General features: G+C 38.2%; 1 protein-coding gene across 5 annotated transcripts in view; it reads right to left on the reverse strand.

Moving 5' to 3' along the window:
* The window catches only part of LOC103292564 (methionine-R-sulfoxide reductase B3), a 298,232-nt gene that overhangs the window by 251,292 nt on the left and 20,681 nt on the right, over positions 1–26,259 (reverse strand). For all 5 annotated transcript variants that reach the window (XR_008556579.1, XR_008556578.1, XM_054718887.1 and 2 more), the window contains exons 2-4: positions 12,986–13,023; positions 7,833–7,899; positions 5,257–5,324 (exon numbers count right to left, since the gene is read on the reverse strand). Coding sequence is in view for 3 of the 5 variants with exons in the window: in XM_054718887.1 (XP_054574862.1) it covers positions 5,257–5,324; positions 7,833–7,899; positions 12,986–13,023 (173 nt within the window). In the remaining 2 variants the exon portion in view is untranslated. The remainder of the gene's footprint in view (positions 1–5,256; positions 5,325–7,832; positions 7,900–12,985; positions 13,024–26,259) is intronic.

A 26,259-nucleotide genomic window follows, 5' to 3' on the forward strand; every position in this document is an offset into this window, starting at 1 on the left:
CTGACACCGTCTATGTAGATAGATGGATGCTGCTGCTGAGAACAAAAAAAACCTGCTACTGCCCCATAGGACCTGCAGTACAACAGACACACACCAGAGGGAGCAAGAAATTACAAGCTCCTAAAAAAAGAAACCTACAAAAACTTCTATTTAGAAATTTATACCCACAAAAAGATGCATTCAGAGAAAAGATTTAAGGACACCCTGGAATTTCTGAGTTTACTGTTGAAGGTTTCCCCTAAATAAACTCTGGGAGATATGGCTGTTCTCAAATGCATACATCGCAACCCACAGTAGCAAGGCACAAAAAGTAAACAAGGAAATATGGCCTGACTAAAGGAACAAAATAAATCTCCAGAAACTGACCCTAAAGAAACTGAATATAAATTACCTGACAAAAATATTCAAAATCACCGTCATAAATATGCTCAATGAGCTCAGGAAAATAATGCATGAATAAAATGAGAATATCAATAAAGAGAAATCACTTTTTCTAACATTTTTATTGATTTCAGAGAGGAAAGGAGACAGAGAGAGATAGAAACATAAATGATGAGAGAGAATCACTGATTGGCTGGCTGCCTCTTGCACGCCCCCTATTAGGGACCGAGCCCACAACCCCGGCATGTGCTGTTGACCGGAATCCAACCCGGACCCTTCAGTCCGTATGCCCACGCTCTATCTATTGAGCCAAACCAGCTAAGGTGAGAAATTATTTTTTAATTGAAATTTTGGTGCTGGAAAATATAATAACTGAATCGAAAATTTCACTAGATGGGTTCCACAGCAGACTTAATCAAGCAGAAGAAAGAATCAAGGAACTCAAAGACAAGTCATTTGAAATTATTCAGTCAGAGAAACAAAAAGAAAAAACAATAAAGAAGAGTGAAGGAAGCTTAAATAACTTAGAGGCTATCATCAATCAGACTAATATATGCATTATGGAAGACCCTAAAGGAGGACAGAGAAAGGTGGAAAAAGCATATCTGAAGAAACAATGATAAAAATCTATGGAAAGAAAGGGACATTCAGATTCAGCAAGCCCAACAGCCTCTTATGGAATACAAGAAAAACAGTACTGAGACAGAAGTTTAGTGGTAAATGCCTACATTAAAAAAGAAAGAGTTCAAATGAACAACTCAATTTTATACCTCAAGAAACTAAGAAAAGAATCTATACTAATAAAAGCCTTGGGGGTGATCAGGCCAGCAGGGGAGGGTATTTGGGGGCAATCAGGCCCGCAGAGGAGCAGTTAGGGGTCAATCAGGCCAGCAAGGAAGCAGTTAGGGGGCAATCAGGCACGTAGGTGAGCAGTTAGGAGCCAGCAGTCCCGGATTGTGAGAAGGATGTCCAACTGCAGGTTTAGGCCCGATTCCACAGGGCCTAAACCTGCAGTTGGACATCCCCCGAGGGGTCCCATATTAGAGAGGGTACAAGCTGGGCTGAGGGACACCCTCCCCAGTGCACGAATTTCGTGCACCGGGCCTCTAGTAAGTTAATATTAGCAGAAGAAAATAATAAAGTTAGAGCTGAAATAAACAAAATGGGGGTGGGGTAAATCAGTAAAACAGAGGGGGTTTTTTTGTTTGTTTTTCAAAAGATCAGGAAATTGGCAAACCCTTAACTAAGAAAAAGAGAGAAGATTCAAATAAATAAAATCAGAAATAAAGAGAATATTACAACTGATGTCACATAAATACAAAGGATAAGAAGAGAATAAGAATTAACACTAATCATTCTCAAATTCTTTCAAAAACTTTAAGAGGAGGGTACACCTCCACACTTATTTTATGAGGCCAGCGTTATTCTGATACCAAAGCCAAACAAAGAACTATAAGAAATACAGACTAATATCCCTAATAAATATAAATGCAAAAAAATACTTAGCAAAATACTAGCAAACCAAATTCAACAGCACAGTAAAAGAATGATACACCATGAGCAAGTGGAATTTATTCCTAAAATGAAAGACTCAACAATTTTAGAGGCCTCACACTTCCTGACTTCAAAACGTATCACAAAGCTACAATAATCAAAATAATACGGCACTAGCATAAAGATAGGCAAAAACCAATGGAAGAAAACAGAGAAATTCATGCACATATGATAAACTGATTTTTTACAAGGATGCTAAGAACTCACAATAGGAAAAAGTCTCTTCAACAATGTTGGGGAAAAAAACCACAATTTCCACATATAAATGAATGAAATTGGACTCTTTTACTACACTAAATACAAAAATCAACCCAAAATAAATTAAAGACTTAAACATAACACATCTATATATATATAAAAGCCTAAGTGTCCGTCCATCCAACCAGTAGCTATGATGTGAACTGACCACCAGGGGGCAGACGATCTGCCATGACACGCACTGGCCATTTAAAAATAAACAGCACTATGGACCTGTCACCAACAAACCAACACTCAGCTTCCCCCAATTGGGACACAGGCCCCGCCATCACCCTGGAACAATACCCCACCAAATTGCAGCCAACGCTGCCAAGACCCCATGACACAAAATGCAGCCCACAGCCCAGCCCAGAAACTGTCTACCGTTTCGGTTGCCTGGTCACTGTGGGCTCCAGGTAATGACATCATGTAGCAACGCCTGGCTTCCTCTCCCTAGCAACTAGCCTCCTTGGAGTTTCTTCAGCCCAGGAACCCGACTTCCTTTATAGCCAGGTGCAAAAATATTTTACAGTTTAACCAAATGTTTGTGAAGCATTTTCCCGTGCCTCATCTCATTTGATCCTCACAGAAGTCTTGGAATAGGTAGATAGGAGACTCAGTAGAATCTTATTTTCTTTTCATTAGCAAGACACCAATAGTGATATTAAAATATTTCTTCTAATTAATTTCCTTTCAATGTGCATGAATCTGTGCACCAGGACACTAGCAAAACTATAAAACTCCTAAAAGAGCCCTGGCCAGTTGTGCTCAGTGGTTAGAGAGTGTTGGCCCTCAGATCTAAAGATGGCAGGTTTGATTCCTGGTCAAGAGCACATACCTCGGTTGTGGGTTCAAACCCTGGGGCACGTGCAGGAGGCAACCAATCGATGTGTCTCTCCCATGTCAATGTTTCTCTCTCTCTGACTCCCCACCACCACCACCCTTATCCCTCCCTTCCACTCTGTATGAAAAAGTATTTTCAGGTGAGGATTTTTTTTTTTTTTTTTAATTCCTAAAAGAAAATACAGGGTAAAGTTTCATGTCTTGGCGATGACTTTCTGGACATAAAACCAAAAAACACTGGCAACAAAAGCAAAAACATACATGTGGGACTATATTGAACTAAAGAGCTTCTTCACAGTAAAGGAAACACTCAACAGAGTGAAAAGGCAACCTACAGAATAGGAGAAAATATGTGCAAACCATCTATCTGATAAGGGTTAATATCCAAAATAAATAAGGAACTCCTACAACTCAATAACAACAACAAAATCAAATTAACATGAATTTAAAATGGGCATGGATTTGAATAAACATTTCTCTAAAGAAGACATAAACATGTCCAACAGATACTCAACATCACTAATCATCAGGAAAATGCAAGTAAACATCACAATGCGGTATCACCTTACAACTGTTAGCATGACCATTATTTAAAAACAAACAAACAAGTGTTTCAAGGATGTGAAGAAAGGGGAACACTTGTAAACTATTAATGGGAATGTAAAATGGTGTAGCCGCTATGGGAATCGGTATTGAGTTTCCTTAAAAAATTAAAAATAGCCCAGCTGGTGTGGTTTAGGGGTTCAGCATCGACCTATGAACCAGGAGGTCACAGTTCAATTCTATCAGAGCACATGCCCGGGTTGTGGGCTCAATCCCCATAAAGGGCGTGCCAGAGGCAGCCGTCTGATGATTCTCTCTCATCATTGATGTTTCTCTCTCTTCCTCTCTGAAATCAATTAAAATATATATATTTTTTAAATTAAAAATAAAACTACCATGCAATCCCACTCCTAAATATGTATCCAAAATAATTGAAAAGAGGATATAAGAAATATCTGCACCCCCATGTTTACTCTGGTATTATTCACAATAGCCAAGAAGTGGAAGCAACCTAAATATCTATTACAGATTGATGGATAAAAGAAAATGGAGTTTTTACACACACACACACAAATAGTATTCAGCCTTAAAAAAGAATCTTGTCATGTTACAACACGGATAAGTGAACTTTGAAGGCACTAATGCTAAGTGAAGTTAGCCAGTCACAAAGTGAAAGGGTGGTGGCCCGGGACTAGGAAGAGGGGAAATTAATAATTGCTGTGCAATGAGAATAGAGATTCAGTCATACAAGATGAAAAAGTTCTAATACAATGATGTGCATGTAGTTAACAATACTGTACTGTACACTTACAAATATGTTAATAGGATAGATCTCATGTGTTTTTTACCACAATAAACCAAGGCGAAAATGAAGTACTATACTAGTATATGACATGACTCGCTGATAATGAACCATGCCAGCTTCTGGAGATCAACATTTCCATTTGTAAGTACGCACATCTTTATGGGGTTTTATTTACAGATCTGAAGCTCACCAGTATGGCTTTCAAAATCCACTGTCTTTTTGGAAATCAGAATGACACCTGTCCATCTTAACCTTTCCTTTCATCTAGGATTTCCTAAATATTATTTACAGTGGTTTATAAAATTCATCTGCAAAGTTCTCTTAGTACCCTGAGATGAAATTAATCTGCGACAGATCTGAAATAAATGACAACAGTTTGATGCATACTTGTTCTTACATGCTATGTACCTACCTCAATTTCTCTCTCACAACTGTTGTTTGTTTCCTTCCAATGTGCAATGTCTCAGAGAGAGAGAAGCAAACTAAAACAAAAATGTTGAGTATTTCTGCTTTTTCTATCTGGTCCCTTTATACCAAACAGCAGGCCCAAGCTTTTAATAGTGCAATTAATAAAATGCATGGTACTTTTTAATTTTTATTTGTTAGTCCTCACCCAAACATGTTTTGCTTTTTATTGTTTTTAGAGAAAAAGGAAGGGGCAGAGAGAAACACTGATTGATTGCCTCTCGTATGCGTCCCGACTGAGAATCAAACCCACAACCTGGGTGTGCCTTGACAGGGAATCGAACCTGCATCCTTTTGGTGTACGGGACTATACTCCAACCAACTGAGCCATCTGGCTAGGGCAAATAAATGGTATTTTTTATATAAGTTGTTATTATTCATATAAACTTTAAGAATATAGTTATTAAAATTATAATTTCACTGCTTACTTTTAAATATGCAGCTGCCTCTTGGACAGAAAGTGTTCTCTGACTAGAACTGCCACATTCATGATCTCCTGGAAAGATTAGCATATTATTAATTTTGAATCAGTACGGTGTTCAATGGAAGAAAACAAATATTAATCAAAATATATTACAATTGCAATTATAGTTATAGTTATTGTACTCACTAAAGATGAACATTGTTTATATTTCCTAGGAATAATCCAAGTAATATAAAAAAAATTACCTTTACATAAACCACAGCCTTTAACATGCATTACAGTCTAGATAAGAACTTATCCTCCTCTTATATTCCCAACTACATTGTTAGCTGAGGTAGGAAGCATGTAACACTATGCCTATCCAAAGATCTTGGCACACACGAAGGCCCTCCACAAGTTCATTATTTTTCAAGCGGGAAAATTCATTGTTCTAACATACACATCTATCACTAAAATTAATAATTAAAGTATTCAAATAAGTTTTAATTAAAACATACATTTTCAGATTATAACTAAGCCTATCTTTAGCAAGTGGTGTACATGCCTTAAAAGTTATTGTAACATATCATTAGAAGATTCTGGCGATGATCTGATTTCTACAGAAAAGCACATTTTTCTTTTCTTGTCACTATAAGAGAATCCAAAGCCTTTTCTTTTAGGTTATCTGTGGTTATTAGAGATCAATTATCCTCATAATGAACTTCAAATTTAAGTTTTTCCTGTCCTGTTTCTTTCAAGTAATTAAAAAAAACTTTAACCTAAAAGTTCAATAGTTAAAGTAAAATAAAAGTCTTGGCAAATTTTCCTATCATAAAAGAAACCATGTTCCTATTCACAGTTTTGTTAGAGTAGCCAGTTATTAGTGGTTGTAGTTGTAAAAAGGGAAGAAATACCTATTAGATGAACAAGTAAGTTTCAAACTTTATAATGCATCCTCGGAAATTCAGATGCCTTAGATCTACAGCAGGGGTCAGCAAATTACAGCCCATAGACCAAATCTGGCCTACCACTAGATTTAACTAGTATAAACATGAAGTTTCATTGGAACACAGCCACACTCACTCATTTATGTATTATCTATGGCTGCTGCTTTCATGCTATAATGGCCGAATTGAGTAGTTGCGACAGAGACAGTCTAGCCCACAAAGCCTAAAAATGTTCTACACTACTTGGCCCTTTCACAGAAAAAACTTTTCCAAACCCTGCTCTATAGGAAGGAATCTATGTCTTTAAAAGCACTTCAGATTATGCTGATGTAGCACACTTCATAAAACAATGCTATAGAGACAGCTGTAGACGCTTGCGGTAGCAACATCAGGAATTTCTGGCTAAAGTATATACTTAAACTATTTCTGGTTGCTACAGCATACCAAATAAATGTCATTAGCTTGCAGTGTATAAATATGACAGTTCAAAAGTCAATGCAAATAAGGCTTTTAGTAATATACACAGAATTGTGAACCTAAAAAACTGATCAGAATTAAGGACCCAAACTAAAAAAATAAAGATTGATGAGAGGATGGGGAACTGCCAGGATTCTAAATACCTCCATGCAATAAGAAAAGTTCCCCATTTAACTACTAGGCTTCTACCAATGATGTGGTTTCCACAAAAAGGATCTGCTACATCAAGAGTATGAACAATTACATTTTTCTTTTCTTGTAACTGTTTATAAGAAGAAAATCTCTTCTATAAGAAGTAAGTCTCGCCCTGACCGGTGTGGCTCAGTGGATAGAGCGTCGGCCTGCGGACTGAAGGGTCCCAGGTTCGATTCTGGTCAAGGGCATGTACCTCGGTTGCGGGCACATCCCCAGTGGAGAGTGTGCAGGAGGCAGCTGATGGATGTTTCTCTCTCATCCATGTTTCTAACTCTCTATCCCTCTCCCTTCCTCTCTGTAAAAAATCAATAAAATATATTAAAATATATATATAAAAAAAAAAAAAAAAAAAAAAAAAAAAAAAAGAAGTAAGTCTCTTCTTTTGGTTTAAATGTATAGTAAGTTAAAAAGTAACAAACTTTGAAGATGCTACCGCAGCTTATAGGTACTAAACTTAATACCAATTCACCTATATTATTGTTATTAATAACCTATATGCAAATATGTTAATACCTGAAAGCTTTCAAAGACTTACAAAGAGCAGAATATAAAGAAAATGCAATGAATCAGGAAGAAAAAATTCTATAATATATTTACTTTATGACATCTATACAACCATTAAAGAAAAATCTGCATTTTTATATTTATTCTAGGATTTTAGTTAATTCATTGCTTGCCCAATTTAATTTCTACTTTCAGAATTTTGTTAATAATAATGCAGAAAAAATTTTTACTTTAGAATGATATTTATATACATACATTTTTCACTAATACATGTGGCAGGCAGAAAAAAAACACCTTGATTAAATATTATCTACAAAAATAAAAACCCACTCCATATAGGTAATAATAACTTCTAAAGAGAAAATATCTCACAAATATAATACTAGACTTGAGAAAAACTATTTCTACTGCTACAACATGCTACATATGCAAATTTAATTTTCAAAACATTTTTAGATACGATTGTTAAAATAATTACCTGCAAGCTGTGCCAATCGATCATGAAGCTTGTATAAAGTGTTCATCATAAGATTTTTTTCATTTTCCTAAAATTAAAAGAAATTATTTTAAAATATCTAGGTAACGCCAAGAAAAACACATACACCAAATAGTAGTCTTACCCAAAAAGAAAAGCATAAGAAAATTTAAAATCATAGATACTATATAATCTAAAGGACAAATTCATATTTAAACAGTGGCTACCATATTTTAAAGAAACCTAAGCCTAAAATCTAAATAATCACTTTATACATTTTACTTTCTTGAGGATGATTGGGAAATTGGCACTAAGGTTAGTGCTAAAAAGGGTCTCATACACAACAAACTTCACCAACCACCAAAACAATGCTCCTCAATCCCCCACCCTATACAATAGCATGCTTATGTATATTATCCTTATGACACTATTTTCTTCCAGGCTGCCCTTCATGTTTTGTTTAATCTGATTCAACCACATAATAAGGGAATGAGTACTGACGCCTTGATTGAACCTCAACATCTCCCTAAGCTCCCAAAGTGGACCTGAATAAGTTTATGAACCATTAAAGTAAAATAAACATTTAACAAGTATCTACTATGAGTTAAGATTGTTCTCTGCAAAGCAAGAGATCCAGTGAACAAGATGGTTCCTGTTCCCAAGGGCAAAAAACATATCACAGTTGCAAACAAAATATAATGTAAACACCTAAGAGAGAGGTAAGCAAAGATCTATTACGGAAGAGAAAATATTTGAGTTGAGTTTCACAAAAAGAACAGAATTCACTAGCATTCCAAGCAGAAGGAACAGCATGAGCAAAGGCATAAAGGCATAAAAGCATTGTTATATTTCTTACATAACCAGTAGCCTACTTTGACTCAGCAACCTACTAGAAAAGCAGTTTGGAATAAACTGCTAGAGAACCCTAAATACCAAGACAAAGAGTTTTACTTCATTTTGAAAGCTTGAGGGGGAGGAAAGTAAAACAAACGTGTGCATCAGGACTATTACTCTGACCACATGAAAGGAAATTAGAGAGGAGACTATTGTAATGTCTATGCACCCTACCAATTAGTCTAAAGCAATGAGACCTCCAATTTAAGAGCAATCACAATTAAGAGAGACCAATATAAGCAATGAAGAATAGTAGGTTAGGACAGCGGGTAATAATAGCTTATTACACTATTTGAAATTAATTCATGATTCACGAGGGGGCTGTATTATTATTCCCCTTTTTCCCCTAAAGTGTCTAACAAAACAGAATTACTGGGTGAATACAACCAAAAGCAAATTTAGACAAGATACAGAAATCTGGAAAATTATATGTCCAATAACATGCGACCTCATCCATTTATTTTCATGCTATATATTCAGAGACAGAAGAAAAATTTGGACACTATAAGTGGCATGCTTTTGTCAATGCAGCTTTAACCAGTGACACTAAAGAAAAAAGAAAACTTAGTCCCTGGTTTTATGTGAGATTGTTGGTAAGAGGCAAGTGATATTCCTTCAGTTGACTACTTGCCTTCCAATCCTTTTCCCCCTCAACTCTATCTCAACCAGATTCTGAATCACGACAGTCCTTATCTTTGCATAAGCTTAAAAATCCAAATTGCAAAAGTCAGACATCAAATATAACTGCAGGGGCTGAAATCCAGAATTCTGAAAGCTATGCATTTGTGATATATTACACCACAAAATTGTTTTTAATAAATATGTTCAGCCTTAGTTGGTTTGGCTGAGTGGATAGTTGGCCTGCGGACTGAAGGGTCCCAGGTTCGATTCTGGTCAAGGGCATATGCCTGGGTTTCGGTCTCAATCCCCAGTGGGTGGTGTGCAGGAGGCAACCAATCAGTGATTCTCTCTCATCACTGATGTTTCTCTCTCCCTTTCCCTTCCTCTCTGAAATCAATAAAAATATATTTAAAAATAAATAAATATGTTCATTATAATAGAATGAAAAGGAATTCAATGATAATGTAGATTGTGGACTTGACACATAAAATCAAAGTAAATCTGATTAGGCTCTGAGATTAAAGTAGCTGAGAGTAAAAAAATAAATGAATAAAATAGCTGAGAGTTTTATCATTTGTTTCCTCCCTTATCTGGAAAAGTGACTTTATGTTTATGATGGGTGGATCTTCATCAAACCTATCCCCACTTTCCTATTGAAAATAAAACTAAATCCAAAAATTTGACACTTTCTCTCTGTGATTACATCTTCAATGAACACCAGAGGCCTAGGAATATACTTCATCTTTTGATTCACAGATATTAAAACTGGACTAGATAAGTAGAAGAAATAGCAAAATCAGATGTAAATGAATCTCATACTGAACCTCAACATCTGAACGTACATATTATTACATTCTCATACAAAGAATTTAAGCACCCAAAAAGCTCAACTATAATTTTTTCATGAATTATTTTTCTAATGATGACTTATTCAAAAAGAACATCTATATATATAACAAGATTCTCAAGTGCCATCCAGATGGACTATGTTATTAATGTGAACAAATCAATTTTGAGAAAGAAAGGCTTTGTTTGGTTGAATTCTCTTTAGCACCAGTATGCTAAACAAGAAGTCTAAAAAGTATGGAAATCAAATATTAAAGTTACTTTCTTTATAGGAACTTATATTGGCTTATAGTTGCATTACACTCTTCTTCAATTCAGACTGCTTTTTAGATTGTCACTTCTAATATTCAGCTTGAAGGTATCTAACTAGTGGCTTCCCTAATCACCCCCACAACAAGTTAATGATCTACCAATAAGTCCATATTTAAAGTAATCTTTCATTAAACAAAAATAGTTTTATAATTTGAGATAGCTACCTTCTAATTGTCTGTTTGGTAAGATCCAGACTTTCTTATAGTAATACATATACTCTAAAGCAAAGTTCTTATTCTTGGGAGAAAAAAATCAAACTGTAGAGAAACGCTACCAAATTTTCTCATATATTGTCCCCTTTAAATATTTCACTCTTCTATCCTCAGCCAATTTTCTCCTCAAAAATATTTTCAATTGTTTGTATCATGTATCTGATTAATGACAATGAATTTTAAACACTTAGCATGGTGCCTGGCACAGAATAAGTGAACTGTCATCATCTTTATTATTATTAGTATTTAGAGCCGGGGTGGGGAACATCCATGAGGCCCACGAAAGCATTTGGTCTGGCCCTCTAAGACATTAGGGTGAGTTAATTAAAAGTTTGATCAAATATAGTAGGCTAATTTTTTAAGTTAATAATTTTGTATGGCCTGCAAATCCTCTCTAATAAAAGAGTAATATGCAAGTTGACCATCACTCTAACACCCAAGATGGCAGCCCCCATGTGGTCAAAGATGGGTGCCCCCATGTGAATACAAGATGGCCACCAAAAGATGGCCTGCAGGATAGGGCAGTTGTGGGCCATCAGGCCAGCAGGGGAGGGCAGTTAGGGGTGACTAGGCAAGCAGGGGAGGGCAGTTGGCAGGGACCAGGCCTGCAAGGGAGGGCAGTTGGGAGGGACCCAGGCCTGCAGGGGAGGGCAGTTGGGGGGGGGAGGGGAACCCTGGCCTACAGGGGAGGGCAGTTCGCGGGGACCAGGCCTGCAGGGGAGTGCAGTTGGGGGGTTCCCAGGCCAGCAGGGGAGTGCAGTTGGGGGGTTCCCAGGCCAGCAGGGGAGGGCAGTTGGGGGGGACCAGGCCTGCAGGGGAGGGCAGTTGGGGGGGGGGACCCAGACCTGCAGGGGAGGGCAGTTGGGGGGACCAGGCATGCAGGGGAGAGCAGTTAGGGGCAATCAGGCTGGCAGGGGAGCAGTTAGGAGTGGTTAGGGGGTGATCAGGCTGGCAGGCAGAAGCGGTTAGGGGCAATCAGGCAGGTGAGCGATTGGGAGCCCAGATTGGAGAGGGGTCCCAGACTGGAGAGGGTGCCCGTGCACAAATTTCGTGCACCGGGCCTCTAGTGATGTTATAAATATCCAAATGGCCGTTGGCAGAAAAAGCTTCCCCAGCCCTGATTTAGAGGTTTGGAACTTCTGTTTCACTCATGGGAAAAATTATACAGAAGAAAATAAAGTCTTGTATTTCCCATGTTCATTGAATACACTGTACAAATTTCAATTACGGTATCAGTAGCAGTATTGTAATTAAAAGTGTAACTGATTGTCAACTCTTTTAAAACAAATTGTCTCAACAGAATATTACCAAAAATAATCATTACAAAGTCTCACCCTAACAATCTAGAGTAATATTCTGTGGAACTGATTATACACTATTACACATCCCTCATCACAACAAATAATGTATTCTACACAGTTCTATTTTACTGTCAGGTCCTACAATTAAAAAAATAAGAATTTTGTATTGTAACTCAAATATCAATTTTTGAAGTGCCTATATGATGGTAAGCAAAAAATATTTTCATGTGAGTAAAATTGGTTAAAATTAACATTATAGATCCTTTAAAAAAAGAAATCATAAATAGGCAGCCTAAGGGATGTTTATTTCTAAATCCTTTGCCTTCCTGATGGTTGAACAGGCATGACAATGAGCAAAAAATCCAAAGAGAGACAGGATGAGGTCAAAGAGGACAAAAACTGCTAGGCTAGGATATCCAACAACAACTTATGAAAACATGCATACTTTTAAGGGTAAGGCCAGGTCTCCAGACACCACACCACTGCCATTTTACTAGACAGCTGGTTTTTACCTTAAAGTGATAAACAGTTCAGCTCTTAAAGAAAATCTGTATCAGATTTAGTTACACTACAGTTAAGGGATACTCATAAGAGAAAATTTATTTCTTCAGCCTAAAAGAATCTTTTAAGGGAGAGAGGGAGGAAGGGAGGGAGGGAGGGAGGGGGGGGGAGAGAGAGGAGAGAGAGAGAGAGAGAGAGAGAGAGAGAGAGACATGGATGTGAGAGAGACACATTGATTGGTTACTGCCTGCATAGGCCCCCAACAGAGGTCAGGGATTGACCCAGCAACCCAGGTATGTGCCCTTGACCAGGAATTGAACCTGAGACCCTTTGGTGCATGGGCCAACACTTTAACCACTAAGCACACCAGCCAGGGCAAGAACCTTTTAAAAATTATTGTTTTTAGTTGGTAATACTTTTATCATAGAAAACATGAGACAAAATATCAGTATTACCATCTTTTACTTACTTGTATTTTTCCAAATGTTTCTTCAAAGGGGTTTTTTACTATCAAGGAAAAAAAAGAGAGAGAACTATTAGCATCATTTAGAAAATGAAAATTAGAATCCCCCTAAATAAGTCCTCTGAAATGCCAGCATGTTTTTTGCTAAAACTGAATATAAACATGCAAATAAAATGTAAAACAAACTGATGATAATAACAGTTGGGGAAACCATCTTTTCAGACTTATTATACTTACCATTCTCACTTTGAATTTGTGGCGTTCTCCATAGTAATTAATAGCAGGTGCTCTGATGTCAGAGCTGCTGGGTTCAAGTTCCCATGACCTTGAACTAACATCTACTTTGCCACTTAAGTTATAGTTTCCTCTTCTATAAAGGAAGGATGTAACAATGGCACCTACCTTATATTGTTGTTGTGAGGATTAAATGAGATAAATCATAAAAAATGCTTGGCATAGTCTCAAACACTTAATACATGTTACCTATTGTTACTGTTAATGACTGAATCATTTGTTTCCTCTTTAACTTGGTTTCTCTTCAAAACACTTCTAAAAGCACTTACTACTTGTGCAGTCTACAACATGCTTTAAAAATGAATAATTAATTTAGAATTCTGACTTCTAATAATTTAAAAAAACTTTCCTAATCCTTGCAAATATTTTGGAAAATGGCAAGAAACAAATATACAGATCAAAGTACTTAAGAATTAAGTCTCAGTACTAAACAATTTTGGATTTCCAATAAATATTATAAGGAAAGGATTTACCACTTCCTATCCAACCTCCCTATACCCACCCACCCTCCAGGAAAGATACCAACAAGTTTATGGCTGAATTATGTAGCATCTCTCATGATTATTATTTAGAAAATCCTCCTTATCATCTATTTTTAAATCACATGTAAAAATATTCAGCTTTGATACCTGGATCTCTATAATCCAGGTCACAACTAAGACTTACCCTACAAAGTACTTCACACTCACCAGGTTTCCTTTCTGAGGTCCTTTTCTATTTTTATTTGAGAAAACAGTAAGTCCCATAGGAACCAGGAACTGCCTGATTCTAAGAAACTTCATGTGTAAGACCAGTTTAACAAGGTCCAATAAAATAAATAAATAAATAAATAAATAAATAAATAAAGCAAGCAAGCAAGCAAGCAAGCAAGGGAAAAAATGTATCCTGCTATCATCTAAAGCAGTGGTTCTCAACCTTTCTAATGCCGCGACCCTTTAATACAGGTTCCTCATGTTGTGTTGACCCCCAACCATAAAATTATTTTTGTTGCTACTTCATAACTATAATTTTGCTACTGTTATGAATCGTAATGTAAATATCTGTGTTTTCCGATGGTCTTAGGCGACCCTGCTAGCGGTTCTCAACCTGTGGGTCGCGACCCACAGGTTGAGAAACACTGCTGTAGAGCAAAATTACAGTTATGAAGTAGCAAGGAAAATAATTTTATGGTTGGGGGTCACCACAACATGAGGAACTGTATTAAAGGGTCGCAGCATTAGAAAGGTTGAGAACCACTGACCTAAAGGGATTTTGCTAACAGACTTTTAAACAATATTTTTCTATAGAGTAACAAAGTTTTAATACTAGGAAAAAAAAATTTTTGAAAGATCAAAAGTACCCAACAGGGGAATAGAAAGGAGTAATATAGCTTAAAGATTAAATAAAATGTTAAGAATTGGAACATGCTTGAACTAAAAACTTTTTTTAATAACATTCATTTTTATTCATGTAACATTTGAACAATTTAAAATAAAGCTATATTTAGTTGAATATACCAAAAGATGCCCTGTCAATCTAGTTAAAATTAAAAATTTGATTAAAATTGGTCAAACAATACTAAAAAAATGGTCTTTCATTTGCTCTTTATAAGAATAATTCTAAAATATTAAAACATGCAATTCTTTAACACTAGTTTTAATGTCTATGGAAAAAAGCCACGATAGTATTATTTTTTTACTAGATACAAAAGTATTTTTTGTCAAGATTATTAAATAAAAACCTAGCTCATCAAGTATCACTATGAAAGTACTAGAGGCCCAGTGCACGAAATTCATGCACAGGTAGGGTCCCTAGGCCTGGCCAGCAATCAGGGCCGGATCGGGGCCTCCTGGCTACTGGCCGGGGGCTTCCTTCATTCTGCGGTGCCCCCTGGTGGCCAGCGCACGTCACAGCAAGCGATCGAACTCCCGAAGGAACACTTTGCATAACAGCCTTTTATATATATAGAAGATTGCTGTAGATTGTAATTGTTCTCCCAATAGACTGCTTTACTGTGAGTTTCTCACAACAGGGGCTGTGTGTCATTCATGTTTGTATGCCCAGAGCCAAACATAGTACTGAACAAACACAGTGCATGAAAAGTGCTGGTTGTGGTACCTAGGTTAAATCTACTCTTCTTTATTCTATACTGTGTGTTAACACTGAAGGGAAAGTGTTTAATTCTGCAGGAAGATGGAGAAGGCTATGTTCTGGCCAACAGGGAAGGGCGAGAGGGGATAAAGAGAAAGCCAAAGAGCAGAACAATAATTCTGTTGAAAAACGTTGCTCTGTCCTTTTTATCTTTCTAGATTTCTGCCTCTTATCTAATGGGCTAAAATACCCAAGAGTATAACATATCTAAAGAGCCAACAATATACTTCCCATCCTATATATCTTCTGTTAAAAATAATTTTCCCCTATTTCGTTTGACAACTGTCATCTACAAAATTAACAGACAGACCTATAGAATTAATAGAAGTAAAATGTAGCCTTGGTTAAGTTTTAGAAATTCCATCTAAAAACAGCACTTCTGACAAACCAAAAGCCCTCAAATTTCTAAAAGAACCATCTTTATACATCTAACTTTTCTTCTGCCAAATCATTTCCGGCATTTCTAAAACCACATCAACATCTTCTATCTCATCCGAATTACCTACACTTTTTAATGGGAACAGCATATGTTGTTAACCCTAATAAAATACTCCCTCCTCTGCCTATTAGTCAAGAGTAGAGGAGCAACCGTATTCCAAAAGCATTCCACACAGCACAGCAAAACACTGCCACTTCATTTATTAGCTTCTTTTCTAGGGTGGACCTGAGAGTAAATTATAGTTTATTCCTTACCCTAAAGCAGTGGTCGGCAAACTCATTAGTCAACAGAGCCAAATATCAACAGTACAACGATTGAAATTTCTTATGAGAGCCTAATTTTTTAAACTTAAACTTCTTCTAACGCCACTTCTTCAAAATAGACTCGCCCAGGCCGTGGTATTTTGTGGAAGAGCCACACTCGGGCCAAAGAGCCGCATGTGGCTCGTGAGCCGCAGTTTGCCGACCACAGCCCTAAAGCAACAATAATGCCACATTGCTATTTTAAATTTTACTCTTCCATCCTCTTAAAAGGCACAAACGTGAAGTGACTGCAGATCTGTTACTGTCCTCTTATATACCCTATACCCCCAACATTACTGCTTTTTCTCAAATTCCTCCTTTTGACCATTTCTCCTTCAATTTTCAGATTATTTCAAACCTCAAATATATCAAACTTTTCTTTGTAAATGTCCTTAATATTTTTAGTTCTCTTTCATTTAAACTATCCTAATGATTGTAAAAGTCAAATTACTAAACACGTTTAATTATACTACTAGACTCCTCAAAATTGTCCAATGATTTCCCATCGTATTTTGCTTCAAGGAACTAAATTCTAATCTTGTGATACTTTCCTACTTATTTATAAGACACATTGACTCCTTCTCCAAACCTCTCTCTCTTCCTCTCACATAAATTCTAAAAAATGTTACTAGTTTTACTGATCCTTTCTGTTAACTGTAAACATTTTTTCATCCTCTCAGGCTAAGATCAAATTTATCAACCATTATGAATTTCCAGATAAAAGGATGGAAATGAAATATGTCCACCTGTAAATGTATTCACAAAATATATATTCAATGTTGACGAAATAGACTGTTTTCCTCAGAAAGGCTTCATTTCGGTCACTCTGTGACAGTTAATAAAAGTCTGTGGTGAAAACCAAGATGGCGGCATAAGGTAAACACCTAACTGTTGCCTACCACAACAATTTTGAAACTACAACTGGAAAACAGAGCACACACCGTCCAGAACCACCAGAACGCTGGCAGAGTGGAAAACCTACAACTAGAGAAAAAAAGAGAGGGGGACGCTGAGCCTCAGGAGCTGCGGAGGTGCAGAGATCCGTGAGCGCGGAAAGAGCGGGCGGCTGAATACGCGGCAGGCTTGCTCGAAACGCGGAGAGGGAGGGCAGCAGATGCTGCGTGGCTAGCTTTCTCGTTTGGGAGAAAAGCAGGGCCGCCCGAATGCACCGAAATCCAGCTGCCATCGGGGAGAAACTGGGCTGTTTGGCAGCGGACGAGGCTTGAGAGCGGCCTTCTCTCAGAGGCGCGCAGCCATTAATTCGGGCACGGAGGAACCGGCCCTCTTAGGGCGGCGCTGACGGAAACCAAGTTTGTCTGCGCCACCCTGAGACTCCGCCCCATCCAAGCTGAGCACAGCCCTCCCAGTGACTGGATTTCTCCTTCGGGAGAAAAACAAAGCCCCAGCTGGGGAGAAACTGGTCTGTTAGGCAGCGGGAGAGGCTCCAAAGCTGCCTTCTCTCAGAGGCGCGCAGCCATTAATCCGGGCACGGAGAAACGGGCCCTCTTAGGGCGGAGCAGACGGGAAAACAAAGCTTGTCTGCGCCACCCTGGGACTCTGCCCCATCCAAGCTGAGCACAGAAGCTCTCACAGCGGAGACACTGCTGATCCTCACAGCCAACTGGCTTGGAGATCAATTCCCGCCAGTGATACCAACAATCCCAACCACTCTGAACTCCAGTTTCTGGGGACACGTGGGGGAACCAGACGCCTACGGGAGAGACTCTCGGCCGGTCAGAGAGTGAGAGTGACTTTTCTGTCGGTGTGGACGACACCAGATTTCAACCACTCTCATAAGGGACACATTCAAGAGGCAGACTCAGTGAGCACCAAAGCCCTACTGTGTCTCCAGCACAGCAATTCTTCCATTATATACACAGCAGGCCCTCACAACCAATTGGACCGGAGGTCAATTCCTCCCAGTGTACCAACAGCAATCAGGGCTTTTAACTACACCAAGACTTTCCACTCAGCCCACAAAGGGGAGTACCAAGAGCGACCACCTAGGTTGATTGGGGAAGCTGAGCTACCGGCCCCTATAGGTCACCGACCACACAAAGCCACTCCATCAGCACAGGGAGGCAACCAAAATGTGGAGACATCGAAGTATGTCACAAGTAGGAGAAATAGATGAAAGCAAACTAATGGACGACACAGTGTTCAGAACCATATTTATAAGGTTACTCAAGAATCTTCTAAAAACCGCTGAGAAACTTGAAGAGACCTTCAAGGACCTTAATGAGAATACCAAACAAATGGAAAAGGACCAGTCAGAAATTATGCATACACTGTCTGAAATAAAGAATATACAGAGTAGACCACTGCACCCGAAGAATCAAACCAAAGAGCTGGAATATGAGGAAGAAAAAAACACCCAACCAGAGAGGCGGAAAGAAAGAAGAACCCAAAAGTGTGAGGATAGCATAAGGAGCCTCCGGGATGGCTTTAAGCGTACCAATATCCGAATTTTTGGGGTGCCAGAAGAGAGAGAGCAGGATACTGAAAACCTATTTGAAGAAATAATGACAGAAAACTTCCCCCACCTGGTGAAAGAAATGGACTTACAAGTTCAGGAAGCGCACAGAACTCCAAACAAGAGGAATCCAAAGAGGACCACACCAAGACACATCATAATTAAAATGCCAAGGGCAAAAGGCAAAGAGAGAATCTTACAAGCAGCAAGAGAAAAACAGTTAGTTACCTACAAGGGAGCACCCATACGACGACTGTCAGCTGATTTCTCAACAGAAACTATGCAGGCCAGACGGGAATGGCAAGAAATATTCAAAGTGATGAATAGCAAGAACCTACAACCAAGACTACTCTACCCAGCCAAGCTGACATTCAGAATTGAAGGGCAGATAAAGAGCTTCACAGATAAGAAAAAGCTAAAGGAGTTCATCACCACCAAACCAGTATTATATGAAATGCTGAAAGGTATTCTTTAAAAAGAGGAAAAAGAAGAAAAAAGTAAAGATAAAAATTATGAACAACAAATATCTATCAACAAGTGATTCTAAAAATCAAGTGAATTAAAAATCTGAGGAACAGAATAAACTGGTGAACATAATAGAATCAGAGGCATAGAATGGGAGTGGACTGATAATTCTCAGGGGGAAAGGGGTGTCTGTGTGGGGGGTATGGGAAGAGACTGGACAAAAATCATACACCCATGGATAAGGACAATGGGGGGGAGGGAACCGGGTGATGGGGAGATATGGGGGGAAAAAAGGAGAAACAATTGTAATAATCTGAACAATAAAGATTTATTAAATAAATAAATAAATAAATAAATAAAAGTCTGTGGTGAACAAAGTTCTTTTATAACTCAGAAAGAAAGATAAACATTTAACAAATACTTATGGAGTACTTTTGTGCAAGGCGACAGAAATATGGAAGTGACTAAAATAAAAAATATCCCTGCCCTCAAGGAGTTTATGTTCTAGAGAGGTTAGAAGAGACAATAAACAAATACAAATGTTTGACATGTGAGGGAGGTAAGCAATCCTATATAATAAAAGCCTAATATGCTAAGTGTCTGGTCGACCATTCAACCAATCAAAGCGTAATATGCTAATGATATGCTAAGGCCACTCAATTGCTCACTCTGACATGCATGGACTACCAGGGGGCAGACGTTCTGACCAGTAGGTTAGCTTGCTGCTGGGGTCCGGCCAATCTGGACTGAGTGAAACAAGCTGGACACACCCTGGAAACTTCCCGCGGTCCCTCCCCAGCTGGTCAACCTCCCACATCACTCCCGGGCCCCAATCTTGCACCGATGGGGTCTTTGGGCCTGGCCTGTGCCCTCTCACAATCCAGGACCCCTTGGGGGATGTCGGAGAGCTCGTTTCGGCCCAATTCCGCAGGCCAGGCCGAGGGACCCCACTGGTACACGAATTCATGCACTGGGCTGCTAATATTAATTAAGATGGTCAGGCCCAGCTGACATGGCTCAGTGGTTGGACATCGACCCATGAACCTGGAAGTCACAGTTCAATTCCCGGTCAGGGCACATGCCCACGTTGTGGGCTCGATCCCCAGTGTGGGGCATGCAGGAGGCAGCCAATCAATGATTCTCTCCATCATTGGTATTCCTATCTCTTTCTCCCTCTCCCTTCCTCTCTGAAATCAATAAAAATATACATTAAAATATATATGTAAATAAACAAATAAATAATATAGTCAGTGAAGGCATTAGCCATACTAAGAAGACTGCATTTGAATAGAAAGCTGAAGAAACAAGCCATGGACAGACAATCTGCTGCAAGATGAGGTTAAGTTGCTTCCTTGAGGTAAACAGTTTTCAAAGCTGGGCTTCAAAACCATGGTTTTCAAACCTATGTCTGACTACAAAGCCTACACTCTTTTCATTATAGAAAAAAACAACTACAGAAAAGAAAATATTTGGTTTAAGGAAAGCATTCTTCTCTAGAACCTTTAGATTTGGGATCATTAAACTTTAATCTCCTTATGATATAATGCATGAAAAATGTCCAAAATTGGGATAAGGAGGAAAAGACAATGCTATTGGAGAATACAATGCTGTGTGCTAGATAAGGAAACTTCAAAACCAAGTTCTCTAATTGTAGTTCAGGAAAAGATTTTCCATGAAATTTCAAGTATGTAAAGTGTCCCATGACCACCTCAGGCAGCATTAATCATTCCCCTTCTCTCTGCTGCCATGGCACTGTTTCATAAGACTGCTATAAAACTTACCACAAGGCATCCATTTTCTTTTAAAAAAAATAATTCTCTTCCGATTATGAACCATACTACATCTAAACAACATTTTGGCTTCATCTTCAAACATAAGACGTTCACTAATAAATATCAAATGCTGCCATGTGCCAGGCATTATGCTAGTTGCAGGAGATTTTAAAAATGAAATTATGCAAGCCCCATCCTCAAAAAGTTCAGTCTTGAGGGAGGTAACTCTGCAGACACGCACTTTCTAAGGCAGTCTCTTATAATTTTATAAATCCATAACCTTAAACCTAGGTTTTAGTATTTGGAAACTTCAAGTCATCTAGGCAGTTAAATTCAGCTGCCTAAATGACCAATTATCTCTCCAAGTTGTACCTATATGTAAACAGACATTCAAATCCTCAAGTCCCATCCTCTAGCATTAATGATTTAAACAGAGTATAATTATATGTGAAGTGGGGGGCGGGTATGTTTCCAACAGCTGCAGAACACTGCACCTGTGTGACAAACACTTTAGCATTTCACCACCAGCCAGACTAATCTAAAAATGGACAGGGTGAACAAGGCAGTACATTCTTTAGCAACACAGCACGTTGCACATTTGTTCTCTTAAAGTTCTTCAATCCTTCATGACTATTAAATAGATGGTCATTCTAAAAGACAGGAACAATTCACTTAAAGTATACTTTAAAAAGTACTGTGAATATTGAGATTAAATCAACAAACTAGACAAAGTTTTATGGACAAAGCTGTCTACTATAAAACTTGCCAAAGGTAAACTCTTGTACCACCCTGTTCTACTCATAAATAACTTTTCCATTTTAACCCTACCAATCTATCTGGATTTATAGAGGTACTGACGTAGATGGAGATAATGAATGAAAAAGAAGAACAAAAGCTCCACAACTTCTCATATCATATTAAACTCCCAACTTTTCACTTGCCCTATTTTGAGAGGCAACAATTCTGTGCTACTTCCAAATAAGCTATTCTTAAAGAACAACAGAAATACACAATAAAAAGGGCTTTAAGTGTGGACATCAAAGTACTAAGAACATAACAAAAACTGAAATGTGTCCAAGAAAATAAAAGGTCAAAACTCATAATTGTCAACAGCCTTATTATATGGTTAGTTCTTATTCTTCATCTCTATATGATAAAGAACATATGGTTTCTTTCAACTTTGTGGTCATTTAAAAGTCTCATTTACTCACTATAAAAATGAAGATTCCCTAGGGAAGGAAAAATGATAAAAGACTGTAACTGAAATTTGTCTTCATTCAAATGTTAATTACAAGTACAGTTATACCCAAAGTTTGGGATCTCTGTAACAAAAGCTGTAAGAAAAACTTCTAACACAAACTGGTTGGCAAGTATTTATGGAGCATATTCTATACATCGTGTTCTGAGAGCGTTACTCTTAAGCAGTGATATATAATGTAATCAAATACCACCTGGGAGTTTAGTATAGTGTGCTTAAGAACTCAGAAGGGGCAAATAATTTCTGCCTAAAATTCATGTAAGCCTTAAAATAAACCAAGAGTAATAAAATAGAATAGACTACTAAAAAATGCAACATTAATAGTGTGGCTCAGTGATTGAGCATCAACCTATGAACCAGGAAGTCATAGTTCAATTCCCAGGCAGGGGACATGCCCCAGTTGTGGGCACAGTCCCCAGTAGGGGACATGCAGGAGGCAGCTGATCAATGATTCTCATCATTGATGTTTCTCTCCCTTCCTCTCTGAAATCCTATCTAATAAAAGAGTAATATGCAGATTGACCATCACTCCACACAAGATGGCAGCCCCCATGTGGACACAAGATGGCCACCACAAGATGGCCAGCAGGGGAGGGCAGTTGGGAGGGCCCAGGTCTGCAAGGGAGGGCAGTTGGGGGCGATCAAGCCTGCAGGGGAGGGCAGTTGGGAGGGACCAGGTCTGCAAGGGAGGGCAGTTGGGGGCGATCAAGCCAGCAGGGGAGGGCAGTTGGGGTCCCAGACTTGGAGAGGGTACAGGCTGGGCTGAGGGACACAAACACACACACACCCATGCATGAATTTTGTGCAACAGGGCTCTAATACATGTATATATTAGAAAAAAAAAATTATGGAAGCATTATCTTACTATACTTCTCAAAGTCCAGAAGTTTAGTGATCTGCTTTTTCAGTACTTTCACAGAGCTTATTGTACAAGAAAGGACATTTCTTCCTTTCGCTTCAATCTAAATTCTTGACAACTCAAAAACTAAAAAAAAAAACAACAACAAAAAAAAAAACACCTAGAAGAGTTATTGTAATGTAAGGTATTGTTTTATTTTAGAAAGACCTGGATAATAACAGTCTTATTAAACTCATACCATTTACATTTAGAAATTAGATTTTAACTTATCTCTTTTACTAAAATAATGTCAGAAATTTGGCATATACAAAAATAGCCAAAATATAGGAGCTTATGTCTAATAATTTTTAAAAAGTAAATGTTTAACAAAGAGTCAAAATTACTAACATGCTTAACCTATGGAATTGGGAGGTAATAATTTAACAAGACTGGCTTCATCTACCTAAAATAAAATTACTAAATTAGAAAGTTAGATCTCTAGCAAATCAAGAAAATCTACACTAATAAAAGAGGAAGATGCAAATTGACCGTACCGTCACGACACCCACCAGCCAATCAGGAGTGGGTATACAAATTAACCCAACAAAGATGGCAGGTTAATTTGCATACACAGGCAGGCGTTCCGCACCACCCCAGCCGCTCCGGGCCTCTGGGTAGCATGGGAAGGCGGAAAGGTGACTCCGGCCGGAGCAAAGGCAATGCCAGCAGCCAGGGGAAGGAAGGCCCATTCTTGCATGAATCTTGGTGCATCAGGCTTCTAGTATAAATATATTACACATTTTAAAGACCTTTTTTTTAAAATTTCTTTATTGATTAAGGTGTCACATATTTGTCCTCATCCCCCCATTCCCATCCCACACCCCTCCCCTCGGATGCCCCAACCCCCTGTTGAACTTAACCATTGGTTAGGCTCATATGCATGCACACAAGTCCTTTGGTTGATCTCTCCCCCCTCCCCCCACCCTCCCTTACCCTCCCTCTGAGGCCCAATAGTCCGATCGATAGTTTATCCCTTCCAAAAATGAACTCTGATATTTTAATATAACACCCGTAACTCAAAGAATATCTGACAGAATTATTAATTACTGAAGCTAACTAGTTTCCATTCAAACAAATGTTTAATCCAAGGGAAGACTTTTAAGAATATATCAAGAGCTTACTCTAAGATAACTAGTTAATTATGAATCTCTCCTCCAACCCCCCAAGTCTTTAGTAGCTTAAAACTTCAGAGGGAAACAATTAGGCTGCTGCCTCCATCTAATGTCATCAACTAAAGGCACTCCTGTTAGTTTCCCCAATGTTGGGAGGAAAGATAATATAAGAACACATGTTAATAAAGACAAACTACTCTGTCTTATGTAAATTATGGAAGCATTATCTTACTATACTTCTCAAAGTCCAAAAGTTTAGTGATCTGCTTTTTCAGTACTTTCACAGAACACTTGAAAACTTTAAACATATGCCAGTTAAAGAATTATATTACTGTATGGTAACAAGTGAAGTGAATAGAAAAATAAAAGCAAATCAACCCACAAAGGTTAGATATAAATCTATAAATAAAACAAAGCATGTGTACAACAGATAACTTGGCAGCCAAAGGAATTTATGTTAATGCAATATTGTAATTTATTAAACATGGTGACAGCTCACTGTATTAAGAGATTTTAAACATTAACTGTTACTAACTAGAGACTGTAACACTTTCTCAAGGTTTACATTGCCAAGAATACAGGTGAAATTCTTATAATTAGGTTTGTTCTGAAAGAATACTGCTAAATGAGAATTTAGAGAGCCAAAAAGGATCTGTGACACACTATGTAACCTATCTGCAGTGCAATGCAATAAAGCAACATGCATTTCCCATACAATTAAATACAAGAGGTCTTCTACTTAGTAACATTCTCAATCAAATGCATGTGTTTAATATTTTAAATGACTAGAGATAATAAATACTACCAGTATAGTTGTGTAGAACAAAGACAATATGCAAATAATAAAATTGTAGAGAGAAAAGCTGCAGTGCAATGAAAAGGTAAATAGAACTAAAAAAATATTTTTAATTAGTGTTACTAGTGGCCCAGTGAACGAATTCGTGCACAATGAAAGAAAATTAACTAGAAGAAATATTTTAATATCGCTATTCACCCTTTCTATATAATAGAAGTCTCAACCAAATTCACAATCAACAATGACCGATGGAAACACACACGAGCAATTGGCACCAGAGAGAGCTTTATATGTATTGCGCATGCACGATTCAACTTAGCCTTTTATACTAATAGATATAGAACAAACTTGCTTAATTAGACCTGCTTTCTGATTTAGCTAAACTTTTTCCATCCCAGTGAAGCACCCCAACTTCTCTTTCAGGTAATTGTCAGCAACACAGCAGTAAATATCAACACAAAGCAGGTTATTATTGTAGATCATGCAGGGAGAACAAAGGGTAAAATATTTAACTGCAACAGTGTTTGACTATATTCTGCACAGTGAGAAAACCTTAAGTCATTTTCAAGGTCCACCATTTCTTACTTCTTTTCAGTTGGGTCAAATTTCTAAACTTTCTAAATCTCTGTTTTCCGGCTAATGAAAAGAAAATAGGATTCCACCGAGTCTCCTATGTACCTACTCCAGGACTTCTGTGAGGATCAAATGAGATGAGGCACAGGAAAAACGCTTCACGGACATTTGGTTACAGTATCAAGTGTTTCCACCTGGCCAAAGTGTTCCTGGGCTGAAGAAACTACAAGGAGGCTAGTCGCTAGGGAGAGGAAGCCTGGCGTTGCTACGTGATGTCATTACCTGGACACCTGGACGGAGGGAAGGCCATTTGGCATATTAGCCTTTTATATACATATAGATAGGAGAATTGCGTGGCCTGCCCTTCTCCATTCCTAGTGGAGTGGAGTGTTCTTGGGGTGCCACTGGAATAAGAATCTCCAGAGGTCCCCAGGAGAGAATGAGATGTGGTAGAAAGGTTTATTCACATGGAATTATATCCCTAGGTTTCTAAAGTCCCATTTCCCTTAAACCAGTTCTGGAAAATGTGCAGATGGGGATCCAAAAAAAGCTAAAAACAAAGCCAGTATCCAAAGTTTCCGTTCCATAGTGGAGTTGAGTCTGGCACAGCATCAGGCTAGATCCAGTCTATCAGTCCATTGTACATGGGGTCCACATGGCTGTGGGCCATGTGGGCAAATGCAGATAGCCCCACGAGCCAGGAGTCAGGTGCAAGCAGCAAGAGAGAAGGGGTCAAGAAAGCCAAGAGAGAAAACTCTTCTTGTTTAG

Source organism: Eptesicus fuscus, chromosome 7 (assembly GCF_027574615.1).
Source record: "Eptesicus fuscus isolate TK198812 chromosome 7, DD_ASM_mEF_20220401, whole genome shotgun sequence".
Lineage (NCBI taxonomy): Eukaryota > Metazoa > Chordata > Mammalia > Chiroptera > Vespertilionidae > Eptesicus > Eptesicus fuscus.